The sequence below is a fragment of the Ostrea edulis genome, chromosome 3 (genome assembly GCF_947568905.1).
Source record: "Ostrea edulis chromosome 3, xbOstEdul1.1, whole genome shotgun sequence".
Classification (NCBI taxonomy): Eukaryota; Metazoa; Mollusca; class Bivalvia; order Ostreida; family Ostreidae; genus Ostrea; species Ostrea edulis.
This window is the reverse complement of record NC_079166.1, coordinates 11,690,032-11,714,708: the sequence shown is the minus strand read 5'-3', so window position 1 is coordinate 11,714,708 and position 24,677 is coordinate 11,690,032. Positions and strand designations below refer to the sequence as shown.

The 24,677-nt window shown below is 35.9% G+C and overlaps 1 protein-coding gene and 1 long non-coding RNA gene across 13 annotated transcripts in view; both read right to left on the bottom strand.

Moving 5' to 3' along the window:
- Nucleotides 1-24,677, bottom strand: part of LOC125674387 (inositol hexakisphosphate and diphosphoinositol-pentakisphosphate kinase 2-like) — a 120,104-nt gene that overhangs the window by 2,075 nt on the left and 93,352 nt on the right. For 4 of the 12 annotated variants that reach the window (XM_048911521.2, XM_056160034.1, XM_056160037.1 and 1 more), the window contains 8 exons: nucleotides 18,912-19,298; nucleotides 17,869-17,964; nucleotides 15,537-15,630; nucleotides 14,361-14,402; nucleotides 12,217-12,297; nucleotides 11,689-11,793; nucleotides 11,272-11,340; nucleotides 5,172-5,360 (listed from right to left, as the gene is read on the bottom strand). In XM_048911521.2, coding sequence (XP_048767478.2) covers nucleotides 5,172-5,360; nucleotides 11,272-11,340; nucleotides 11,689-11,793; nucleotides 12,217-12,297; nucleotides 14,361-14,402; nucleotides 15,537-15,630; nucleotides 17,869-17,964; nucleotides 18,912-19,298 — 1,063 coding nt within the window. Of the gene's footprint in view, nucleotides 1-5,171; nucleotides 5,361-11,271; nucleotides 11,341-11,688; nucleotides 11,794-12,216; nucleotides 12,298-13,703; nucleotides 13,743-14,360; nucleotides 14,403-15,536; nucleotides 15,631-17,868; nucleotides 17,965-18,911; nucleotides 19,299-24,677 lie in introns of all 12 variants that reach the window. The other 8 variants (XM_056160032.1, XM_056160035.1, XM_056160036.1 and 5 more) reach the window with 4 other exon arrangements.
- Nucleotides 21,626-23,079, bottom strand: LOC130053227 (uncharacterized). The gene is made up of 2 exons (XR_008801754.1): nucleotides 22,941-23,079; nucleotides 21,626-22,479 (listed from the first exon to the last, which is right to left on the bottom strand). It is a non-coding gene; the product is annotated as an uncharacterized LOC130053227 (long non-coding RNA).

Below are 24,677 nucleotides of genomic sequence, written 5' to 3'. Positions count from 1 at the left end.
AAAGCTCACATGAGCTTTCAGCTCAGGTGAAACCTCAGGTGAGTTAAAAACTGGAGATTGATCATTCATGTGACCTATACTTTTTCAAATGTAACATGGCATACACTGGTCTTGTAAGGAAAACTCAAATAATTACACGTTGATTTACATTTGAAACTGAGCAATATATCCCCAATACAGAGTAACTAAAAACACACTTGGGGTATAAAAAACTCAGCACACATATAGAAATAGTTCATCTAAATAAAAGTACCGGTGATAACATAATGTAATTAGGTAAGTGCCTTTCAAAACACCTCAAACATCAATAACTTTATTATACAATGAAATTTGTCCAAGTGGAAATTGAAGTGAAATGGTCACAAAACATACATTTCAAGAAATGAAATTTAAACAAAATCCTTCAATTCATACAATCTTTTCAAATCATTAAAAAAACTACAACAAATGTGAAATGATTCTACTCACGAGTGCAATGGACAAATACAATAACATAAGCACCACAAGTACTGATTTATATTGTGTACATGATGCATATCAACGTTTTCATGCTTGAAGTTAAACGCTGAGATGCTATCAATTGCATTCCAAAATGAGGCAGGTGACCTACTTTTGAGTTGGGACACCTTCCCTCAAAGATGCATCAACTGACCAAGTTTGATGGTCCTAAGCCTCACAATGTTCAAGACATGATCCAGAAACAACTTGTATATACATAGCCATAAAATGGGGCCACAGTGACCCGATTTTTTTTCCAATGACACACCTCCCCCACCCCACCCCCCAAGATACATTAACTGACCACGTTGAATTGTTGTAGGCCTCACAATGTGAAAGATATGATTGGACACAATTTGTATATGCATAAAATGAGGTCACAGTGACAAATATTTGGTTTGAGACACATCTTCCACCCAAGATGCATCAAGTGATCAAGTTAAATGGTCCTAGGCCTCACATTGTGAAGAATATGATTCTGAACATGATTTGAGTATGTAAAGCCATAAAATTCAAGAAGTGACCTACATTTTGGTCAAGACACACGTTTCTTTTAAGATGCATCAGCTGACTTGGTTTGATAGTCCTAGGCCTCACAATGTAAAATATATGATTGGAGACAATTTGTATATGAATAAATATAAATTCCAAGATGAGGCCTACTTTTGGTTCACAATACACCTTCCATCAGAGATGCATTAACTAACCAGTTTGATGATTCTACGTCTCACAGTGTGAAAGATACGATCCTGACACAAAACCATAATATTCCAAGAGGAGGTCACAGTGAACTATTTTTGGTTTGCGACACACCTTTATCCCAAGATGCATCAACTGACTAGTTTGAATGATAGTCCAGGGCCTTACAGTTTGAAAGATATAACCCAGACAAAAAAAAAAAGCTAACAGACGGATGGACAGACTGGAAAGTGTATACCAAAATGATGGACATATCAAGAAAAAGAAAAGAGGAACAAAGTTATCAAAGTAAGGAATTGTTTGTAAAACTTTCCACAGAAAATTTAACACACACTATTCAAACCTAACTGTTAATGGTATTATAGTAAAAAATATGGTTAAATTAGCTGCAGAACTGTAGCTCTCTGGGGAAAAGAAATTACGATTGACCAGAGAGCTACAGATCCCAGTAAATTCAACATGTATTGACACGTGTATAACAAAATTGTTAAGAATTTTTTAAAATCAAAATCTAGAGGGTTTCCGAGTAGCGCAGAGATATTGCTCTTGTTTCTTATCGATGCGACCCGAGTTTGATCCCCGTGATCGGCAGTGGTTGTATGTGAGAGAGTATGGTGGTTGCCCACTCGGACACGTAGGTTTCCTCCCACATAAATGAACCCATAGCACAAACATCCGTGCATTAAACGACCCTATTGGAAATAAGCTTTGGAGCTTTCATGGGTTATCCTTGGTATTTGTATTTGTATGTATGTATATCATTATACCGAATAAACTTTTTTTTATGATGTAAAATTCTGAAGATATAACACCTAATTCATGAGCAGAAAATGTTGCACCATATTTTATTTTTACAACAGGTGCATCTGTAGCTTTCTGGTTTATTCCATTCCCCATCAGAGCTACAGCTGTAAACATTTATCACTTTTTGTGTGATCCTAGAATGACACATTCTGTTTAGGTAGCAAGTCCAGATAGAAATAACCATACCACTGGCTGATTGATTGTATCTTGCTTAATGTCTCACTAGAGAATTTTTCACTCAAATGGAGACGTCACCAAGACCAGTGAAGGGCTTTAAATTTAGGCCTATGCTCAGTGCTTACGGCCATTGAGCAGTAACGGTTCTTTAGCGTGCCACACCTACTGTGACACGGGTCATCCGTTTTTAAGGTCATCTCAGAGGACTCATGACATTCACACCTGATGCCGAGCGTTTGACGATGGAACTGTCATTATCTGTTTTAACGACTTTGGTCTGTCAAAAAGAAAAAAGAAAACAAATCCAGCTGGGGCTGATGCTAGATTGATACTTGATTTTATTATACTTTCATGTAAAATACTTGAAGCTGATTGGTCGAGAAGTATTTGAAAACATATTGTCACCCTCTGAGAACAGAGGTCACGGGTCCTCGGAGATTACCTTAACAAGAGCAACGCCAACGTGGCATAATACACCCGTAGATTTTGCTCAAGGAAAACATATTTTAGTGGGATTCATATTTTAGTGCAGTTAGTACTGTCCTCTGTGAGCTAATTCATTATTATGCTTGCAGAAATGGATATCAAGATATAAAGAGGGATAGCCTTAGAATGCGCTACTTCATAAATATGCTAACGGTTCGGTTTGTGTCCTGCCCACAAGGTTTTCCTAATAAGTGATACTACGACCTTGACCTTTGACCTCTTACCTTGAAAAACAATAGGCACCTTCCTCTCATCATGATGATCAAATATACCAAGTTATAATATCCTGGAGCTTACGGTTCGGTTTGTATCCTGCCCACAAGGTTTACCTAATAAGTGATACTACGACCTTGACCTTTGACCTCTGACATTGAAAAACAATAGGCACCTTCCTCTCATCATGATGATCAAATATACCAAGTTATAATATCCTGGAGCTTACGGTTCGGTTTGTATCCTGCCCACAAGGTTTTCCTAATAAGTGATACTACGACCTTGACCTTGAAAAACAATAGGCACCTTCCTCTCATCATGATGATCAAATATACCAAGTTATAATATCCTGGAGCTTACGGTTCGGTTTGTATCCTGCCCACAAGGTTTTCCTTATAAGTGATACTACGACCTTGACCTTTGACCTTGAAAAACAATAGGCATCTTCCTCTCATCATGGTGATCAAATGTACCAAGTTGTAAAGTCCTAGGGCTTATGGTTCAGTCTGTATCCTGCCCACAAGGTCCATACAGACAGACGGACGGACGGACAGAGCCATACCATAATACGATGGGCGTATAAAAACGAATGGCCCATGTCACAGTAGGTGTGGCACGCTAAAGAACCTTCACTGCTCAATGGCCGTAAGCGCCGAGCATATAGGCCTAAATTTGAAGCCCTTCACTGGTCTTGGTGACGTCTTCATATGAGTGAAAAATTCTCGAGTGAGACGTTAAGCAAGATACAATCAATCAATCAATCTTCTTCTTTTATAATTTTTGAAAATAGGACTGTCAAATTATATATATATAATGCTTTATAGGGATTTTAATGACTTATAGGGAAAATATAGGAACCTTCAAGTTTATAGAAAAATATAGGAATAAATAGGGACTTGACACCCTGATACTCAAACTCGGCCATGTTTCTTACCAAGATACAGGCAGTATAGCTCTTGTTACTACCCTGACTAGACCTAAATATCCAATATCATACTCCTAAAGATTTTTTTGTGTATAAATGATTTGTAAATAAATTACACAGTGGACATGATCCTGTGCTGCTTGATATTAATACCTTCCACATTAATCTCCAAAAAATTACAGAAAGTGCTCACACTTTTTTTACTGTCAACTTTAAGAATAGGCAGGACATTGATTACATGCAAAATGCACATCTGCAAATGACATTGAAGTATCGTACAAAATTTCAAGTCTAAGGAGAAGTGTTCACAAGCTATTTTAAATCCTCCACCCCTCTTAGATCCACTGTAACTTTTAGGAAAATAATTGGATCCTCCTGTCCCGACAATATGCACATCTACAAATGGCAATGAAGCATCATACAAAGTTTCAAATCTATCCAATAAACCATATAGGAGGAGAAGTGTTCACAAGCTATTTTACATCCTCCACCCCTCTTAGATCTTGCATCTACTATAACTTTTAAGAAAACAATTGGATCCTCCCGTCCCACCAATATGCACATCTACAAATGGAAATGAAGTATTGTACAAAGTTTCAAGTCTATCCGATAAACCGTATAGAAGGAGAAGCGTTCACAAGATTTGTGACAGACAGACAGATGGACAGACAGACGGACAGTAAGACGGAAGGATGGAAAATACAAAAACAATGTCTCCCCCCGAAAGAGGGGATCGAGACATAATTACTGAAAACAATGTTTTATTTCGTAAATTTTCATGCATTATTGGCAATATTTTTGTCTGTCTCACAAAATCTGAAAAGATACTGAAAGGGTATCCATTCCTTATAGTCTGTGTGAATTTTTCAGATGGAAATGAATTGCAGGAAAATTTGAACAATGCCATGATGTAATGTTGATCAATTTCATCAATTTTCACTGATTTTATGGGGGGTGGGGGGTGATGCTTCCATGCCCAGACATGACCCCCCCCCCCCCCCCCCCCCCCCATGATTGGAGTATACATGTAATCATCAAGGATTCCAATATTAAGATTTAAGATTTTACCAACTGTGAGAAAAATTTCATTGAAAAATGATTTTTTCCCCTCTTACCACTGTCTTGCCTATCCTTGATATTCAATATCCATTCACTGACTAATCAAACAATAGAAAGTTTTTTGTCTCCCTTGATAGAAACCATTTCTCTTGGCAGCGCTCTGGAAGCAGTACCTGTCTTGGGGGGAGGGGGGGGGGAGACTTCCTATTGTTCTCATAGCCAATAAATACGTACATTTGATCTATAGGTTCTATTTATAGGAATACATTGGGTAATGACATACAATTCATTGATTAAGGTGACATTATACCTCGCAGTGCTCTTGTGACGGGCACATGGGGTGATGCGAGTGGCGTGCGACTGTGAGGTGAAGAAATGGGTGTCACAAACTTGCTAGTTGTCGCTCGTTTCAGGAAGTCGTCGAGTTCCCTCATTGTCAGTTTGTTGTGGAGAGTCTCTAAGGGATGAAGGCTGGGCACCATATTAAACCCTTCAAATGCTGGAACGAAATAATTCTTACATGTAAGTGAATAAAAATATTGACTTTAAGGATCCAGAAGTTGCTGTAACTGTTTTGAGTTTTACTTAATCAAAAGAAAAGCAGCACGTCATCAGAAATAAAACTCTCTAGCCTAGTTTTCTTAACCTAACCCAATGGATATGGGTTTGGAGATTTTCAACCAACTTTTATTACACAATAAGGCAAACACAAGTACACATTATGGAAAGTAAATCCTGAACTTTTCCACAGCATTTGTAGATAACATAAACAGGCAATAATATTGTGTAACAAATCATTGGACACAAATCCCACTGCATGGTCGCAATGTTCACTGGAGTGCTGTTTTAGATACGAATGACCCAAATTTTGAATCCATCAAAATGGCCGGATTGTATACTGTATAATTACATCTATACATGTTTGCTAATAAAGTTGTGGTTCCAAAAGCATCAGATCTATAAAACCTCAAAATTCGTTTTGATCAAGGACATTTCTGCAGAAACACAGTTTTTCCACAAATATGACTTTCATACTCAAAAACCATTTCTGCAGAGTTAATAATTACAAGAAGATTAAATTTAAATTCAAGTCATCTTATTCTTTCACCAAAGGGTACATTATGCAAGCTTAACATACCCTTCTAACAATGCCTTTGTACAACATTCATGTACAGCTTTTAATGACTTTAACAAATTCTGGATTTGTTTAATGGCATCAAATTAAAATATCCAACTGTTAGAAACTACAGTCATTTCAATTAGATCATGTGCATTCCTACTATTATTTCCCTAAACTTTGAACTAAATTGTCACGTGATGCGGGGAATATTTTACAGAACTGACAGAGGTGTAAATGAAGCTTGTGTCTCATGCTCTGGTGAGACACTATGTAAGGAATTCTGCCAGTTTGGAAAATTCTTGCATGAAAATTTCAGATTAAGCATCGCTGAAGAGACATTATTTGTCGAAATGCACATCTGGTGCATCAAAATTGGTACCATATAAGTTTTACATGAACTCACGTTAACTTTTCCCAGGAGAATGTACAAGTATAACCTTTAAATCTTTATCTCCTTCCACAAGATTGGTTACATTTCATTTATTCCAAATTTGGTTCAAAATGATAGATAAGAAACCAATTAAAAAATGAAAATTATCAGATTTTTATAACCATACGACAAACAAAGTTTGATCTGAAAAAAAAAACCTACTTAATCCAACAAGTCAGAAAAGCTTTTTTTTCTTCAAAAAATTCATCCAAAATTCATTCCACACACTCCTCTTACTGAAATGTTGAACTTGCGTGTTGAGCAGTTTTAACTGCAGTTATAATAGCAACGATATTAGTTTTGTGGTGTGACTGAACAGGCAGCTGTAATTTCAACACGCCAATTAATGCAGAAAGGTGGGAGGTCAATAAATCCATGACAACAGGAAAATAAACCTTGAGAAGGTTCCTCGTCCAATCCAAGGGAGGAGACTGAAAAAAGCACATTGTTAGCTTGTGTAGTATTTCATTACCTGTAGTAACAGACAGAAATATTGTGAAGCTTTATCTGCAGCTTTAACATCACTGTTAGGCTTCGACTGTGTACCAGAAAAATGTCGCCCTCGTTTTATTTCTGACTAAATCTTGAATGGGCAAATTCAAACTGGATGAATTCTAAATCTACTCATTAATTTTCTAAACCAGCATTAAATGATTTTTTGTGGGGGGTGGGTGATGTGGGTTTGAAAGCTTATTCAGTTCAAAAAATGCAAGAGATAGAAATAAATTAATCCGTACCCACAAATTAGCATATCATGGCCAGTCAGTAAACATGTCATAGTCACGAATTCACAAGTTCTGACCACAATCAAATTAATCGAGGCAATTAAGTCTAACTTGCGACAAGTGAGCAACTCAGCACTGTTGACATACATGTACTATCTAGTTTTTCACAATTTTCGTTTTTTGTAGCTATTGGAAACAAAAGGAATAAAATGATAAATTTTAGAAAGAAAATATACTAATCATGATAAAATCTTCACATTTGTCAAATTTTCCCTTTTTCCAGTGTTGGAGTTATTACCTTAAAATGTAATTTTTACCGATTTTTGCTTTTTGTTGCTATTAAATATAGAATAATAGTTGCTTTTGTGTTGGATACTGACTGTATCACTTAAATATCTTGGCGAGCCTGTCAGTCAAGGGCTAGCATCTGTTTATCGGCAATTTACATTTGATTATCAAAATATAAAATGACTTGTTACTTCATATAAAATCATGGTCACGATATAATAATTCCTAGCCACAGATTGATTTTTTTCTCTCTCACATTATTTGGCCCGAATAAGCTTTCAGAGGCGGGAGGAGGGGGGAGGGGGAGCAAACCAGAATCTACAATGGGACAAAATTATTTTCAATGTATTGGACCATAATGAACAAGAGGCCAAAATTCCCAGGTGTACAGTTATTCTGTAGTATAAACTTGATTTTTAATAACATTTTCAATAACATACAAGTACAAGTTTAACAAAAGTACAAGAAAATAATAACACATTATAGTTATTACATCTGATTGATATTCTGAAATTTTATCTGAAATTTTCATTGCAGTTTCATTTCCAATCCAATAGAATCCTTTCATTTTTTTAAATAGTTCAATTTTTTTCTTATTAATAGAGGATTTCAATTTGTGGATATGTCTATATCACAAAATAATAATAACCCCCCCCCCCTAATCAAAATTAATAATTTTACAGTATTTTGGCTGTCAGATAGATAAATCTTTGAAATTAAAACTGTAGAGAAAATAATTATATGATAACCTATAGAAAACATAAACAGTAATGAATTTAGAGAAAGATTTCCAATTGAAAATGTGAAGATAACCAATCCGGGGTGACTAAAGCTTAGGACAGAATATGAGTTACCTAATGGTAACTCACATATTTCAAGTTCAAGGACTAAATCAAGTTTTGTCAAGCTTTCAGGAGACACCGTAGCTGCAGAACTGTAGCTCTCTGAAAAAATATTTTGACATAACAGAGAGCTACCCCTTATAAAAACCTTCGATTTACGGCGCACAAAAAGCTGCGCACGGTTGAGGCCTTATATCGTTGTATTCTTGAGTTGCTGTCTCATAAATTTAATATCAAAAAATTCTTAACATATTTTCCTACTATACTTGTGTCTAAACATACCTTCAAATATTCATTAAAGCCCCATACGACCTGAAAACTCCAAGCTTCAAATGATTTCGTTTGTTGACGTAGCCATGTTAGGTAGCCGGTCAATTCGTACCCTGTTGTTGTTGGTATCTATTCATAAAATTCGTTATATGTTATGTATTCGCTCTTCATTTATTATCAATACGAATAATTTATAGAAATTTTAAAAAATTAAGTTTTTCTAAAGGTAAAATAAGCTCTTGATTCATGAAAATGCTACTAAAGTCCTCAACACTCGTGTGGCAGGGATGGAGACCGGACCAGACTAATGAAAGCCGCATTGCCGTGAGTTTAGCTATTTGAATAATTATTATTTAAAGGCACTGGAGTGATATATTATTTAAAATATTTAGCAAAAATGTTTGTGGGGATATTAGTTCACATCTAGACGTTATTATGCAAGTATGGAAATTAACCAGGATTCGAATTGACCGGCTACCTAACATGGCTACGTCAACAAACGAAATCATCTGAAGCTTGGAGTTTTCAGGTCGTATGGGGCTTTAATGAATATTTGAAGGTATGTTTAGACACAAGTATAGTAGGAAAATATGTTAAGAATTTTTTTATATTAAATTTATGAGACAGCAACTCAAGAATACAACGATATAAGGCCTCAACCGTGCGCAGCTTTTTGTGCGCCGTAAATCGAAGGTTTTTATAAGGGATGGATCTGTAGCTCTCTGTTATGTCAAACTATTTTTTCAGAGAGCTACAGTTCTGCAGCTAGAGACACCGAAACCCACAAGGATAATAGAACCGTGTAGCCCATGTACTGGATTCAAGGAAATTAGAAAAACTGTCTGTTTGATACAGACAGAGCAACGCCTTTGCCTAGCCATAAAGTGAAAACTAAGGAACAGTTAGTGCTACCATATAAAAACTGTTTCAAACACACTATACATACCAGCTGATCCTGTCAAAACACAAAGACATGCCGTGATAAAGTGAATATTCATACAAATACAAAATTATATTTGCATTAGGCATACACTATGTGTATTTTCTAACTTGTAAAGAAGGGAAAATAATGCAAAATTAAACTGAAAGTGTTCTCTATAAGTTAATTCCAAAAAGTTTCACTTTTGCACACTGTAGTTCTGTTTCAAAACACAATGATAGTTTGTTCTGTCATTCAATTCATACTGTAAGAGCTCAAACTTAAAACATGCAAAAACGTTAACATGCAACAACAGACCAACTTTAAAAGTTGCATTCTTCTTTAGTGTGTTGCAAACTGTTTTGCTTATAGATAAAAAGCTCCCTTTCCCCACAAGCCAATACACAAAGCTGCATTCCCAGAACACAATACAACAGTTATCGACTTCTCAGTCACAACAAATCTGCTAGCCAATCCTCTAAGAATTCATTATAGAGGAGGGGGAGGGGAGGGGGGTGTCTCATCTACTCTGTGAAAACAACTTTGGGGGGGGGAATGATTTTTCTGCAAATACCTTTTTAACGCTACTTAATAGATTGTACACAATGAAAATGAGTCAAGCCTAACAATTTATCAAAAACATATTTCTGCTTTGCACTGATGTAAAAAGTAATACCAGACAGACTAACAATATGCTTAGAATTTGAACTTTTTTGAGAGTTTTAAATTTTAAAATTAAGTCTATGTAAAGACCACAACACAGGTACAGTAGAATATCTGTATCTCGAATATGGGTTATCTCAAATACTCTGCTTATATCGAAGTCAATTGCTAGTCTTACATAAAAGATTTAAAACTCTTAATATCTCGAATATAGGTTATCTCAAATATTCTGCTTATATCGAAGTCAACTGCTGGTCTTATATAAAAGATTTAAAACTCCTGATATCTCGAACATGGTAATCTCGAATACCCTCACTCATGTCGGGAAGCCTTCAAGGTCCTAAACAGTAATTTCATCTGGCTTATTTCAAAGTGCAATCAATTTTCCGGTCTGCTAAACATACCTGGTCTCATTACTTTGCACATTCTCGCCGGCCTGAAGGTTAAAAAACTTAAAAATCTTTTTAAATCTGTCTTTTTCGTTTCTTGCATGATAGGTACAAGGCAATTATATAACTACATTTCATTCAAGCTTGGAAGCTAATATTAAAAGCACGAGATCTGTGCAATTATGTTAGATACAAAATGTATATACAATAGAATGATTTATAGAGAGAAAAAAAGAAATATTTTTCTCTGATCTACTACAATATAATTCATTTATTACTGGAATAAAAATTATCAAAAGACAACATGATTTTCATTTATAGTGAAACTGCCAAGCATCAAATGAATGTATAGAAACATCGGGTAAGTCACTTGAACGAAATTGAAAGACAAGTTCTAATATCTTGAACCCCTGGATATCTCAAACTTTTGTGGAAGACTTCGAGATACAGATATTTCACTGTTACAGTAGTTAATAAAACTCTTCTTCATACGTATCAATACAAATCATTCTTTTACACTGTTAACTGAAGTAAAGGTGAGAGTATACAGGTAATATATTCTGGGTTACAGGGTGCATTAAATAAAGTGTGTTTGAAATTTAAATTGTTTCCCCCGTATTATCATATATTTGCGAAGATTGGAAAGGACATGCTGCAATATTTAAAACTGTAGACAACATGCTATCTCCATGTTAGGATGTCAATCTATAAAACAAGCAGCTGTCCACTAACACTGGACAGGTGTGCAGTACATCAACCCCTACCAGCATTACTAGGCCCCAGAACAGAGGCTGACCGAGCCCTGTGCATCTCACTCTGTATGATGTAGTTCTCTATAATAAAATTACATGTATGATCATGTAAATACATGTAGGCTTCTTTCAGTTCATCATTCAATAGTCATATAAGTATTACAGCTTCATTTTTACACGGTGACTCTAAACAAAGCAAGCATGCTCTTACGTACGTATTACATCATGTGACAACTACGCAATGAAATATATTGCTTGAGTGTTATGCTTTTTATTTCAAACAAAATAACAAAATTTGCTGGGAAACACACAAAACTTCTTGAGAATGATGAAAGAGCCATAGCATGAAATAAATGCTCAATTCCACACAGAATGCAGTCAGACTCGAGCAACATTAGCTACAGGACTGCTGGTAACTATATTCCATACCTTTTAACGCCTCTGGATTCAGGTAAAACAAACTCGTACAGGAGTTTCTTCTCTTGTCGCTGGCCAGAGGAAGGTGGACGGTCAGATAGTGTCTGTCGTAGAGTGCTGTAACAGAGGTCATGCAGCAGTCAGACAGTGTGAACTTCACGGGACTGATTGAATAAATCACATCTTAGAGACTTTATCTCGTATCTCAATAAATATCATAACACATGAGGTACACGGCTTATATACTGTGTTATTTTAATAAAACATCACAAATTCTCAGACGTACAGCTCATTCCTGACCAGAAATAACCTGTTACAGTTCCTCTTAAAACTTAAAGTATCACAGATATGCTTATTTATCAGAAATTCTGAATCTTTATAGACCTTATCATGTCTGTCTATTGCCAGTCGATGAACTGTGTAAAATTGAGGACCTTACCATGCTTGTCTACTTTCACTTTGATGAACTGTGTAAAATTGAGGACCTTACCATGCTTGTCTACTTTCACTTGATGAACTGTAACATTGTGAGGACCTTACCATGCTTGTCTACTTTCAGTTCGGCCGATTTGTCCTCCAGACTTCTGCTCCTCTTTTCCAGACTCTGTGACCGGACGGGCTCTGAAAACCAAAATATCCAAATCCTGAACATCATTCTCTGAACACAAACTATTAGAGCAGGTAACTTTGTATTCAAAAGAAAATACACATCAGCTTTTATACAGTTGAATGTGAATTTAAAAAAAAGTGTGAAATGAACAATTTAAATCTGGATAACTTTTATGAAATAGGTATCAGATTTATACACCAGGATATGTTACAGCAATTAATCTTATTCAAGGTGACCTTTGAATATGTAAATTGGTATATCTCTCACATGTATTAAAAAATTCAGTAAGTTTAACTGAGGTCATTCATCACTACACATCAACTTGATTTTTAATATTAGTACATGTATAAGCTAGGGTAATTCGTCAGACATTTCATAATACAGATTTTCATTCTTAACTCTGTGGTCTGCATTCTCTATACAGCATTAATATGATTTTCAGGCTAATTTAAACAGATATACTTACAATGAACATGCGTGATATTAACTTTGGGACACAGGGGTATTTAAAACTATATCTGTATACAGAATTCAACCGTAAAATACACCGAACATATTGATGAGTCTCACGTCATGTAGATACATTGTACGGAACAGACCCCCCCCCCCCCCCCCTTACAGAAACCCGGGGTCCACTTCCCTCGTTCACTCCGAGTCAGCAGAGACTGATCTCCAAGCCAATGCAGAGCTGAGCAGACTCAAAACATGATCAAGAAATTTGAAGCCAACTAAGAAACCCAACAGATCTCTTTTTTTGCATTTTTTTCCCACAGCTAACTAATGAGGCAGTTAGACAGCTTATCATGCCATGGGCAGAGTCAAGCTTTCATTCCGATTTTATTGAGAACAAATAATGTGGAACTCAATTTCATTTTACAAATCACCTACTTTAATTCATGTTACAACATCTCACTCAGGGAATGATGATAATAATTCACCATATTAAACGATATAAAATGGGTTAATTGGGGCAGATTGCTTTTCATCACTTCACTGTATCAACTTGCTCTGGAGCTGATCCAGCAACAACTAAGAACAAACTCAAATTTTTGCTAGAACAACCCCAAAAACAATCTCAAGGTCCAACTTTCTGGGGTCCGCTTGGGTAAAAAGTATGGTTGGTTTATAATTGGCACAGTTCATGCATATATTAAATAAACACTTCATTGCTATTCAAATTACTCTGACATTCTAGTTTTTCTGAGTGATTTTTAATACTAATCCCCATACTTCAGTGAATACATCTGTTCTATTGGTGTACATGCAAGTCTTGGTCAGCTGACTATCCTACCCTATAAAAATGCTGAAATCAAAGCTAATCAAAGCAATTGGTGGGGAAGGGGGGTATATTTCAAAAGTAAGTGCAGAAGCAATTTTTGGTCTATAAAAGCCAAAATTAGGGAGCGATTCCAATTACCAAAGCAAAAAGTCTTCCGATTTTTGCGTGCAAAAATACCTACAAAATAATCAATACATTTTGTGGTGTCTAATGTATCAAAGTCACTCACAGTTTCTTTGTTTATTGGTTCAGTGTTTGTTTTTGTTTTTTATTTTTTATTGTACATCGAACACTAATTAATTAATCTGGTCTAATTTAATTGTTATTAGAATCACAAATAGATAATAGATATTTAAGTCATTATTTGGTTTCCAAGTACATATATATTTCTTTTTCATGAAAAAAGAAACTTATCTAAAAGTCATAAAAATACCTCTTGTAAAGGTCATAAAAAATACCTCATGTACAGGCCATAAAAATATCCCATGTAAAGGTCATAAAAATACCTCATGTACAGGCCATAAAAATACCTCATGTAAAGGTCATAAAAATACCTGAAGTAGCATACTATTATAGCTAAACTCGCCTGTGTAAAACATCCATTCAAAGTATACAAGTCCAGCTTATGATAATCTACAGATAATTAAAGATGTGTATAATCCAGCCTACACCTATAGGAGGGATAATCCCAGCACAATACATGGATACCGACTACAATATCAGGGTTCTTCAGGACCACTGACCCCGGTGCACATCTTACAAGTCACATGACTACATACAGGTGCTTTGTCTTACCTGGGCCACTGAATCGCACACGAGACTTGGCTCCCCCGACAGCTTGTACAACAATAGCATACATATAAAAACAATGCAATGGCACAAGAAAACTGCATCAGATCAACAATCCACATCAAGACAAACTAATGTGCAATATAGCACCAATCACACTGATTTTCACAGAATGTGAACAGTAACTACAATAGCTTTTTTCCTCTTCAATTTACAACTGTACATGTACATGCTGTATACAGGGAAATATCCCCCCCCCCCCCCACCTCCCCGTTTTATTTTCGTCCCTTTCACCCTTGTTGTCAGTGGGTGAATTTAAGACTGGGTGAAACTGCTCTTTCCATTATATGTCTTGTAACACAACTGTGTGTGGGTAAATTTAAAAACGAAACGACACCGTCAGCAAGTGTAGAAAGACGAAAATAACACGGGGTGAAAATAACATGGGGCAAAAATAACACAGGGCGAAAATAACACAGGGTGAAAATAACCCTGGGCAAAAATAACACAAGACAAAATTAACACGGGGCGAAAATAACACAGGGCGAAAATAACATGGGACGAAAATAACATGGGGGAAAAATATCACGGGGCGAAATTAACACAGGGCAAAAATAACATGGGGCAAAAATAACACAGGGTGAAAATAACACAGGGCAAAAATAACCCTGGGCAAAAAAAACACAGGGCGAAAATAACACGGGGCGAAAATAACACGGAGTGAAAATAACATGGGGCGAAAATAACATGGGGCAAAAATAACATAGGGTAAAAATAACACGGGGCAAAAATAACACAGGGTGAAAATAACATGGGGCAAAAATAACATGGGGCAAAAATAACAGAGGGTGAAAATAACACAGGACAAAAATAACCCTGGGCAAAAATAACACAGGGCAAAATTAACACAGGGCGAAAATAACACGGGGCGAAAATAACCCTGTATACAGTAGTTAAGCTTACAAATTTTAAAATCTAATGTCTTCTTAAAATAAAATATCAACACCTGAACAAATTCTATGAAACAATTTTCTTGTCAAAATTACCCCCAAAAAATCATGCAAGAAGATGGAATAAATAAAATAACGATATCATTTTAAACAGTAGCACCTGAGTAGTTACTAGCATAGAACAGAAATGACACAGCACAGACTGAACAATCAGCCTAATGATAAGACTTACCTAATGACTCCAGATCTGAGTGTCCATTGGAGTTAGGTGACTGTATTGTTATCGGTTCCGACACAGACACATTGGGCAGGCTTGCTGGCCTATCCTGTTACATAAAATCAAATAAGCACTTTCACTTCCATGAAGTACCAGTCCAATTCTAAATACAGTATACTAAACACTTTTTTGTAGTAACAGTGAAACTTTCATTGTGACTTTATCACACAGGATAACTTTGATAGCATTGTCTGGTAAAATGTCTGATTCACTGCTCCTTGTGTCAGATCGAGTTCATCACTGTGATACTGAGAGTTAATTAAATGTACTGCTTGTGTCAGATCCAGTTCATCACTGTGATACTGAGAGTTAATTAAATGTACTGCTTGTGTCAGATCCAGTTCATCACTGTGATACTGAGAGTTAATTAAATGTACTGCTTGTGTCAGATCCAGTTCATCACTGTGATACTGAGAGTTAATTAAATGTACTGCTTGTGTCAGATTGAGTTCATCACTGTGATACTGAGAGTTAATTAAATGTACTGCTTGTGTCAGATCCAGTTCATCACTGTGATACTGAGAGTTAATTATGTGTACTGCTTGTGTCAGATTGAGTTTATCACTGTGATACTGAAAGTTAATTAAATGTACTGCTTGGGAATATGATACACCCATCTGGAACCATATGTACATGATGCATGCTGGGATGCTCAAACTGGGCCTACAGTTAGGTCACAATACTCCTTTCTCCAAGATGCATCAAACTCACCAAGTTTGGTCTAAGACTCACAGTGTGCAAGATATGATCTGAACATGATTTGAGTATGTATAGACATAAAATTCCAGAAGGAGGCCACTGACTTATTCTGAGATCATGACACCCCCCCCCCCCCCCCCCCCAAGTCCTCTGGGCTGGGACTCAGTTAACTGGGACTCGGCTGAGCAAGTTTGATAGTCATAGTTCTCACACAGTGAAAGATATGTTACTGACATGGTCTGTATATGATTCTAAGTCTCACAGCGAACGGATATGAACCAGATTCATAAAAGTTAACAGCAGGACAGACGGACAGGTAAGTCTACACCATAATTATAGGTTATAGACTTTGTATGGGAAATTATGACGACCAAGTTTTTGGCGCATAGATGGACTGAGCGCTCGTTGCGAGGTCCGTCCGCGACAAAATACAAGGTCGTCATGTTTTCCCATACAAAGTCCATATCCTTTTTATTATATACTTTCAATTTCATTTAGAAACTAGCAATAATTTAATTTTTAACAATTACTTTATTGGTTTAACTGAGTAAGAGATGAAAAACACAAAAAATTTGAAAATTAATGGCGTAGTAATTTGATTTGACGTAATGTTTGCGGGCAGGACTGTTTCCGGGCATATATCTTGAGATATATATGCCCACAAACTTTAAAGAAAAAAAAGAAATAAAATTGAAAGTATATATTAATATACAATTATGGACTGCTTAGCAGGGAGACATCACAAATTATCAGGTCTGAGTAGGGTTATCACCCGAGGGCACATAATTTGTGATGTCTCCCTGCTAAGCAGTCCATAATAGTTTTATTATCCTGAAGAATCTGAACGTTAAAAAAAAACTATCACACATTTATTGACTTGTACCATGTATCTTTTCTATTAAAAACGTCAACAAATTCGTAATATTTTTCTCTACAGTAAATTCTGATAAGTTTTCAATAGTTTTCGAGGGGTGAAATCAATGTTACCCTCAACTACATACATTATTTTGTTTTACACTAAATGTCATATATATTTATTAGATATATATGTTAACAAAAGCAAAACATTGAGGTTTGAAAAAGTTAAATGAGAGAAAGCTTTCAATTGTGACGTCAGAGTAGAATGACGCAAAAATATAACGTCAAATGTAAATACTTCGTAACATATTTCAAGACAAAAACGTAAATATCAAGTGAAATGAAAAATTGCATTAGAATGGAAATATTTTTCATCTCGATTGTTATTTGTGACCGTTAATGTTGACGCTGAAGTTTTTGATTAACAAGCCCGCATATTTTCAATTATTTTTTAATAGAGCTTTCTCGCTTGTGCCATTAGAAGTTATCTTCTACAGGGAGATAACACAGTTGTCACCCGCGCGTGAGGTAGACATCACGAATTGTCTCCCTCCACGTGACCAGCCCTCGACCAATGAAATCGACTGTATCATTCGGAAGGATAATAATACATAATACGGACCATTAAGAGACCGGCATATCATAAAAAGAGGAAATTTACATGTGTACATGTACATGTGCTACGACATTAAATTTCAAACCGTGCTGGACAAGCTGACAAGTGTAAAACCTTAAGAGTCTTTTCCTCCTCATGTTCTGGGTCACTGCCCCAGTCCCACTCCGGAATGTCAGGGTTGGGCGACTTTGGCTCTGGGACTTTTACCGTCTACAATCATAACACCAGTTTTAATCTAAATCACATATATACATTACATTTCTTCACATTTATGTCACAGCTCTGTGTATGAAAATGATGACTAAATATTTCTTTATATTCTGTGTGTTTTACATTAATGACACCTGAGAGGGAAACCAAATACTAATGACTCCCATTCTGCATTTAAACATATACAGTATCTTCTTCAGAACAGGATTCAACAATTAATACAATATAGAGCAGATAATACAGTCACCAATCGGTTAACGATATATAGTTAACCAATCCTACGAATATCAAACAAACAATCCGAACATGTGTATCGTAATATCTTACTTCTGTCACATCACAGGACGAGGTCAGATAATAGCCCCATGTGACCTCAATTTTCACTTGAATCTCAATACACATAAAACATAGTTCAATTCATTTCAAGGTGATGCTCTAGAAGAAATGCATAATCACGATCATGAAATCAATGTAATTATTTGAGCAAGTCTAGGGTTTCAGAAGAAAAAGGCTCATGTAACTATTTAATTAGCATACATTTCATAATTTTGCTTTAAAAAACATGGAGCACGTCTACATTATATCTATGTACCATTTTTATACTAAAGTCACCGCAGATACGGGTGTACAAAATATGTACATGTTTGGCAGATAGGTAAGTGTGTGCTTTATATTTTCTGAAATACGTCATGCTTTAAATTTGTAAAGTTTTTGCAAAAAATGCGGAAATTCGGAATCTTCATCAACTCTGTGACTTTCCTGTGAACTTGGAATATATTATGTCCAAAGTTAAAACTGCATGATACTTATTTTGAGATAGAAATGATCTGGGTTACTAAATAATGATTTACATTTTTGCCAATGAAGACTTCTAAAAATTTCACAATTTATTCATAAATCTTTATGGGGGGGGGGGGGGGGGGGGGGGGGGAATAATAAAACCATACCGTGAACTTTGACTCCTTCACTGGTTCATTTTTGACCTTTAAATCTGTCACTGGTTCAGTCTTGAACTTTGATTCTTTCACCAATTCAGTCCTGAACTTTGACTCATTGACCGGTTCAGTCCTGAACTTTGATTCCTTGACCGGTTCAGTCTTTTGGTCCCCCTGATCTGAGCGAGTAATGCTGTACACTTCGTCGCTATTATGGACGTTGGTGTGAGCATGCTCGAAGATATCTGCCTCCTCCAGCTCTTCCTGTTCCTGGATTATCATTGGAGCAGACACCGGCCTGTCGTGTACATGTAACTCTTTGGGAGATTTTGACCACTCATAATGCCCATGTTTGTACATCTTCCTCTCCTCCAGTTCTCTTGAATCATCAAACGTCCCCTAAAATTGATATTCTAACTGGATGAAATTTGAGCATGGGAGTTAATAATTCTGACCTGGTTATAAAGCCCACATTCAAACATTAAGGAAGGATGCTACACCAGAGAAATTTGATGTGAATGAAAAGTGGAGGATATGTACAACAATTAATATTTTGAAAATTAATTTTATTTAGCCAAAAAATGCAGTTTTAGTACAAAGTAATTTGGGAAAAATCAAAATCCCTGCTGGACTCAAACCCATGATCATTTCCCAGTCCAGCCAGACTGAAGGGGTATAATTTCAACCAGTCTGCAGAAAAATTTACCAGTCCAACAGTTTTCCCAAAATAATTAAACATATTTCGTTAATGTTATTAATATGAAATTTAACTCAAACTCAATATGCCTCAGACAATATTGTAACCCTTAAATGTTGGATTTATATTTACGAATCAGATTTGTCTGATATCTACAGATCAAAGCATGCCAAATGTGTGTATAAGATTTCATAAACTTGTATATTTTCCAAAATGATGCTTTGGAAAATTAACCAGTCCCATCGGACTGACTAAAACAAATGTCAGTCAGTCCGTCAGACTTTTAACCAGTCACAGACTGACGGGCATATGTTAATTTCAAGGCCTGCTACCCCCCGAACCGAACCCCTGATCCATGAATTTTACAATTTAAGTCAAGGACATATTACGGACATCATAACCATGCATTTAGTCTATCTCCCATGACTGTGAAGTAGAGAAGAAAAACTTTTTTAAATACTATACATTTTCATTATGTGGCCATATTGGCCCTGCCCAATAACCTGAATTCCTGACCCAGGAGCCATTTAGTAGATCGAGAGCTTTAATCATGCATTTAGTTTATCTCAAATACATATGGGAGTAGAGAAGAAGAGTTCTAAGATTTAATCCATTTTCATTATATGGTGAATTATTATTGGCCCTGCCTTTAAGGCCTGAATCCCTTACGCAAAAGCCATGAATTTCACAATTTAGGTAGAGAGCTTCATGGACATCATAACCATGCATTTAGTTTTTCTCAAATATATATGGAAGTAGAGAAGATTTTCTAACTTAGGTTTAATACATGTTCACTATATGGTCATACTGGCCCTGCCATGGGACCTGGACACCATGAATTTCACAATTTTAGTAGAGGGCTTCATGGATATCATATCCATACATTTAGTTTTTCTCCCAGATGTGCATGTGGGAGTAGAGAAAAAGATTTTTGAAAATATGACCTTTTTAGCATATTTGGTTCCGCCCATCAGAGGTCCCAAGGGTGGCAAGTTCATAAACTTCACAATTTACATCCCTTTTATCTTAGAGATGCTTCACACCAAATGTGGTAACAACACTTTAAAGAAGAAGTTAAAAATTTGAAATTGTTAACAGATGATGGATGACGTCAGACAAAAACCAATGGCAATAGGTCACCCGAGTGACTCAGGTGACCTAAAAACTATGTGTCCCTTTTAAAATCTCCAATTCCTGGGGCATATATTTCTTATGGACACAAATGCTTGTCTATATTTATCAGATTCAACTGTTCATAGCTACACAAGAGTATATATTTTGTTATGAAAACTCAAATATTTTATTTCTTTTCAAATAGATTCTCAGATAAAAAGAAAAGAAAAGAAAACATATTTTCAAATGTAAGAATCTAGCATACAACATATGGACCTCATCTCACAAAGAAAAAATTTTCTAATGAGATTAGAAATGATAATTACATAATCCTTGAAAAACTCTTCATTAAATTGTTTCACAAATATTGTAAACTAAACACTTTATGACCCCAATCACACTGATTAAATTCAAATGTCCTATAGGAAGACAGATAAATGCACCTGTATAAAGAAAATCAATATCAATAGATAAAACACCCCTCTGAAAATAAATCCCACTTTTTTGCTTAATTGAAGGATATCCCTGGAAATCCTGGGACTTCCTTGTGAAGTCCCACTTCTCCCATGTCCTAATGCAGTGGGATAATACAGGACTTCATGTTTCTGCATTTGTCCTGGAATATCCCACTTACATCAAGAGTGACTTTGCAAGAATTTCTAGGACATATTTATTACCTAAATGTCTTACAATGTCCCACTCTCATAGCAGCAGGTTTTTCTAGGACATTCTTGTGTTTTTCAGGACTTTATTATAAAATGAAGACGAAAACATCGTCCCAGAAATTCCCTAAAAATCTCATACTTGATACATTCAAGATAATGCAGGACTTTACATTGCTTTCCAGGACTTCGTATTAAAAGTATGCAAAGAGAGAAGTCTTGCAATTACCCTCAAAATCTTACAACCAGTAAAGTCAGATTATAAAGGACTTTAATGAGGGTTACAGGACTTTTAGATATTAATTGTTACAAAATTAAATCCTTGTCATATCAAAGAAAAGATTTTACATTTTCTGGATTACCTTGACATGTCATTGCTACATAGTTCAGGCTAAAAAAAAAACCTATAAGAACAGTGAATGATTCGTGGATAAGAACATTTATGTATACAACAACAATCATGTCATAATAAGTTGTAATAGAAAAGACTATATTTCATCAAAAGTAGACTTGAAAAATGTTGGCTATGAGAACACTTCTTATAAATTTATAATGACAACAATCTGAACTTGAATAAAAATCACTTTACTGTCAAATGCACTATTGAAATCCTCAATGTCACTTGAAAGACTACCATAATTTGAGTTTTGAGATGCTTCATCACAGGAGTTCAATCGGGTTTGTCATGTTTTTTTTAAGGTTAGAATATTGTCCAGTGTATTATTAAGATCATTTTGATAACAGATTTCCAGTTCCTGGGCTACCTTCTTCAAAATAAAGAAGATCCCTTTTTGTGAAAGAATGTTAAAAAATTCATCAGATTCTGTGGTAGGCTTTTCCATTTCCAGAGATGACACAGCGGCATTAATGTTCAAAACTGAACTTAAAAAAATGTCTGTATCAAAAGGATTGCAATTCAGGCTCAAGTGATGATAAGTTAAAAGGATTTTCCAATGTCACGGTCGTATCACTTGAAGTACCAATGGCATATCAACTTTTGGATGTCACCACTGAAGATTGCAGTTGATGTTTTAATATTTAGTACATTTAGGAATTCGCATGTTTACATCTTTCTTGCACAGCATGTACCTTTTGGGTTCTCAATCTCCTGCAATAATAATTAATTACAAATTATTAATGAAGAAACTTAATTTTCAAGACACTGATTAAAAATTTTATATTTAGAAAAGTTTCTTTGACACATCAATGTTTTGAGGTGCAAATAGCAATAAATTATCACTGATGGATACAATCAGCTTGCCATGCTAAATTTTGTATTTTGTAGTTATTTTACGAAGCAGTAATAATTACAGAACAAGATCAACTGATCGAAACAGAATCATAATGATGGATATCAATGATACAATGTTCTGGTGATTATACCCTTTCCATCTAGATCGAACCAGTCAATGGTTTACGTTAAAAAAAAGAGTAGCTTGTTTTGATATGTTAAGCTGTAAATAGAATGATTGTATCGAGGAATTTCGAGTGGTCCAGCGATCAAGCGTGTATTTTTCCAATGCATGTAATCATTTACAAACGTAAACAAAATAAGCATATGGTACTTACAGAGTGTCATCCGTTACCCCGTAGTCCTTTTTCATTCCGATGTTATTGATTTCCATTCACAAATCTTTAAATCATAAATGACTTCTTTGAAAGTTGTAACTTCCGGTGATGTCGTTTCGGTCAACTTGTACAATGTACGAAGCTTGTCGTGTTTTTTTCTTCTCCCCGTTCTAATTCGATATAAGATATATCATGTATAAAATATATCATATGTATATATATGAAGTCTTATACACTGGGTTTCCACTGGTCGATTGTATAACTTTTTACTGATCGTCTTTTGGTTACGTGTTGACCTGGGGACGAGTCAGTCAGTGTACGACCTGACGTTCACGCAAGTGATCAAAGCGCTTTTTTTTCAATGTTCCTTTCTGGGCGCGAAGTCAGGGAAATATTCGCAAGGATGGAGAACATTCAACAGAATCAGTATGCAATCAAGCATGGAATGGATTCCAGATAGGAATATAGGATTCACCTTACACTCAGAAACTGGGGGATAGGCCTAGTTGTTCAAAATACACGGCGTTGCTGGTTAGTATTTTTACTTTTGGTTTGTAATAATTCGTCTTTTTTCAAAAAATTTTTTGGTAGTCTAGTGGAATTGTCACACCTTAACAAATTATCATCCTGTTTCCAATATTTTTATCTAGTACTTGTTCTCTTTCATTGTAGCATGGACTTGAAGAGATAGTTATGAATTTAGAATATCATCAAGTGACTTTTAATAAGGCACTGTTTTCAGTGGATGAACCGACATCATGCAGTGTGACAGGAAAACGCCCGTGAGACCAAAGATGGCTTAGATAAAAGGGAAGACGATGCAGAAGGTGCATATATACAAGTTCAAGACATAGATATTTTAAATTTTGCATGATGTTCATTTACAAAACCTGTTATGCAACCTCTCAAATAATTCATTATGCTATCTTTTAAGCCTCTGTACCAGAGAAAAATCCAGAGATGGCCCTCAAAGAAGTTAGAAACAAGATGAGAGACCGTCTCAAGTTGTTTAGGTCTGGAGCCACCTTCCCCCACCCACGAGTCGAAGAAATAGATCTTTGAACCAGGTTACCCGTGACATCAAGATAAACAAAATTCAACTTGAGGGACAATTTGATAATACCTGTTTAAAAAATTTTTTTTTAGCTCACCTGGGCCGAAGGTTCAAGTGAGCTTTTCTGATCAAAATTTGTTCGTTGTCTGTCGTCGGCGAAAACTTTTCACATTTTCATCTTCTCCAGAACCACTGGGTCAATTTCAACCAAACTAAGTGACACAAAGCACCCTTGGGTGAAAGGCTTTCAAGTTTGTTCAAATGAAGGGCCATGCCCCTTCAAAGGGGAGATAATCGCAAAAATACGGTGGGGTCATTCAAAAATCTTCTCAGGAACCACTGGGACAGAGAAGCTGAAATTTACATGAAAGCCTCCTGACATAGTACAGATTCAAGTTTGTTAAAACCAATGACCGGGGGGGGGGGGGGTGGGGGGGGGGGGGGGGGGGGTTGGATAGGGGATCAAAGTTTTACTTACAAATATACAGGGAAAATCTTTATGAAAATTGTCTTCTCAAGAAACACTTGGCCAGAAAAGCTGAGATTTACATGAAAGCTTCCCGACATAGTGTAGACTCAAGTTTGTAAAATTCACAGGGTTGTCACTAACGCAAGAATAGGATCACAGAAATTTCATTGGGGTTTGTCTGATATGGCGAGTCCCGCAGACGTGTCTCGGACTC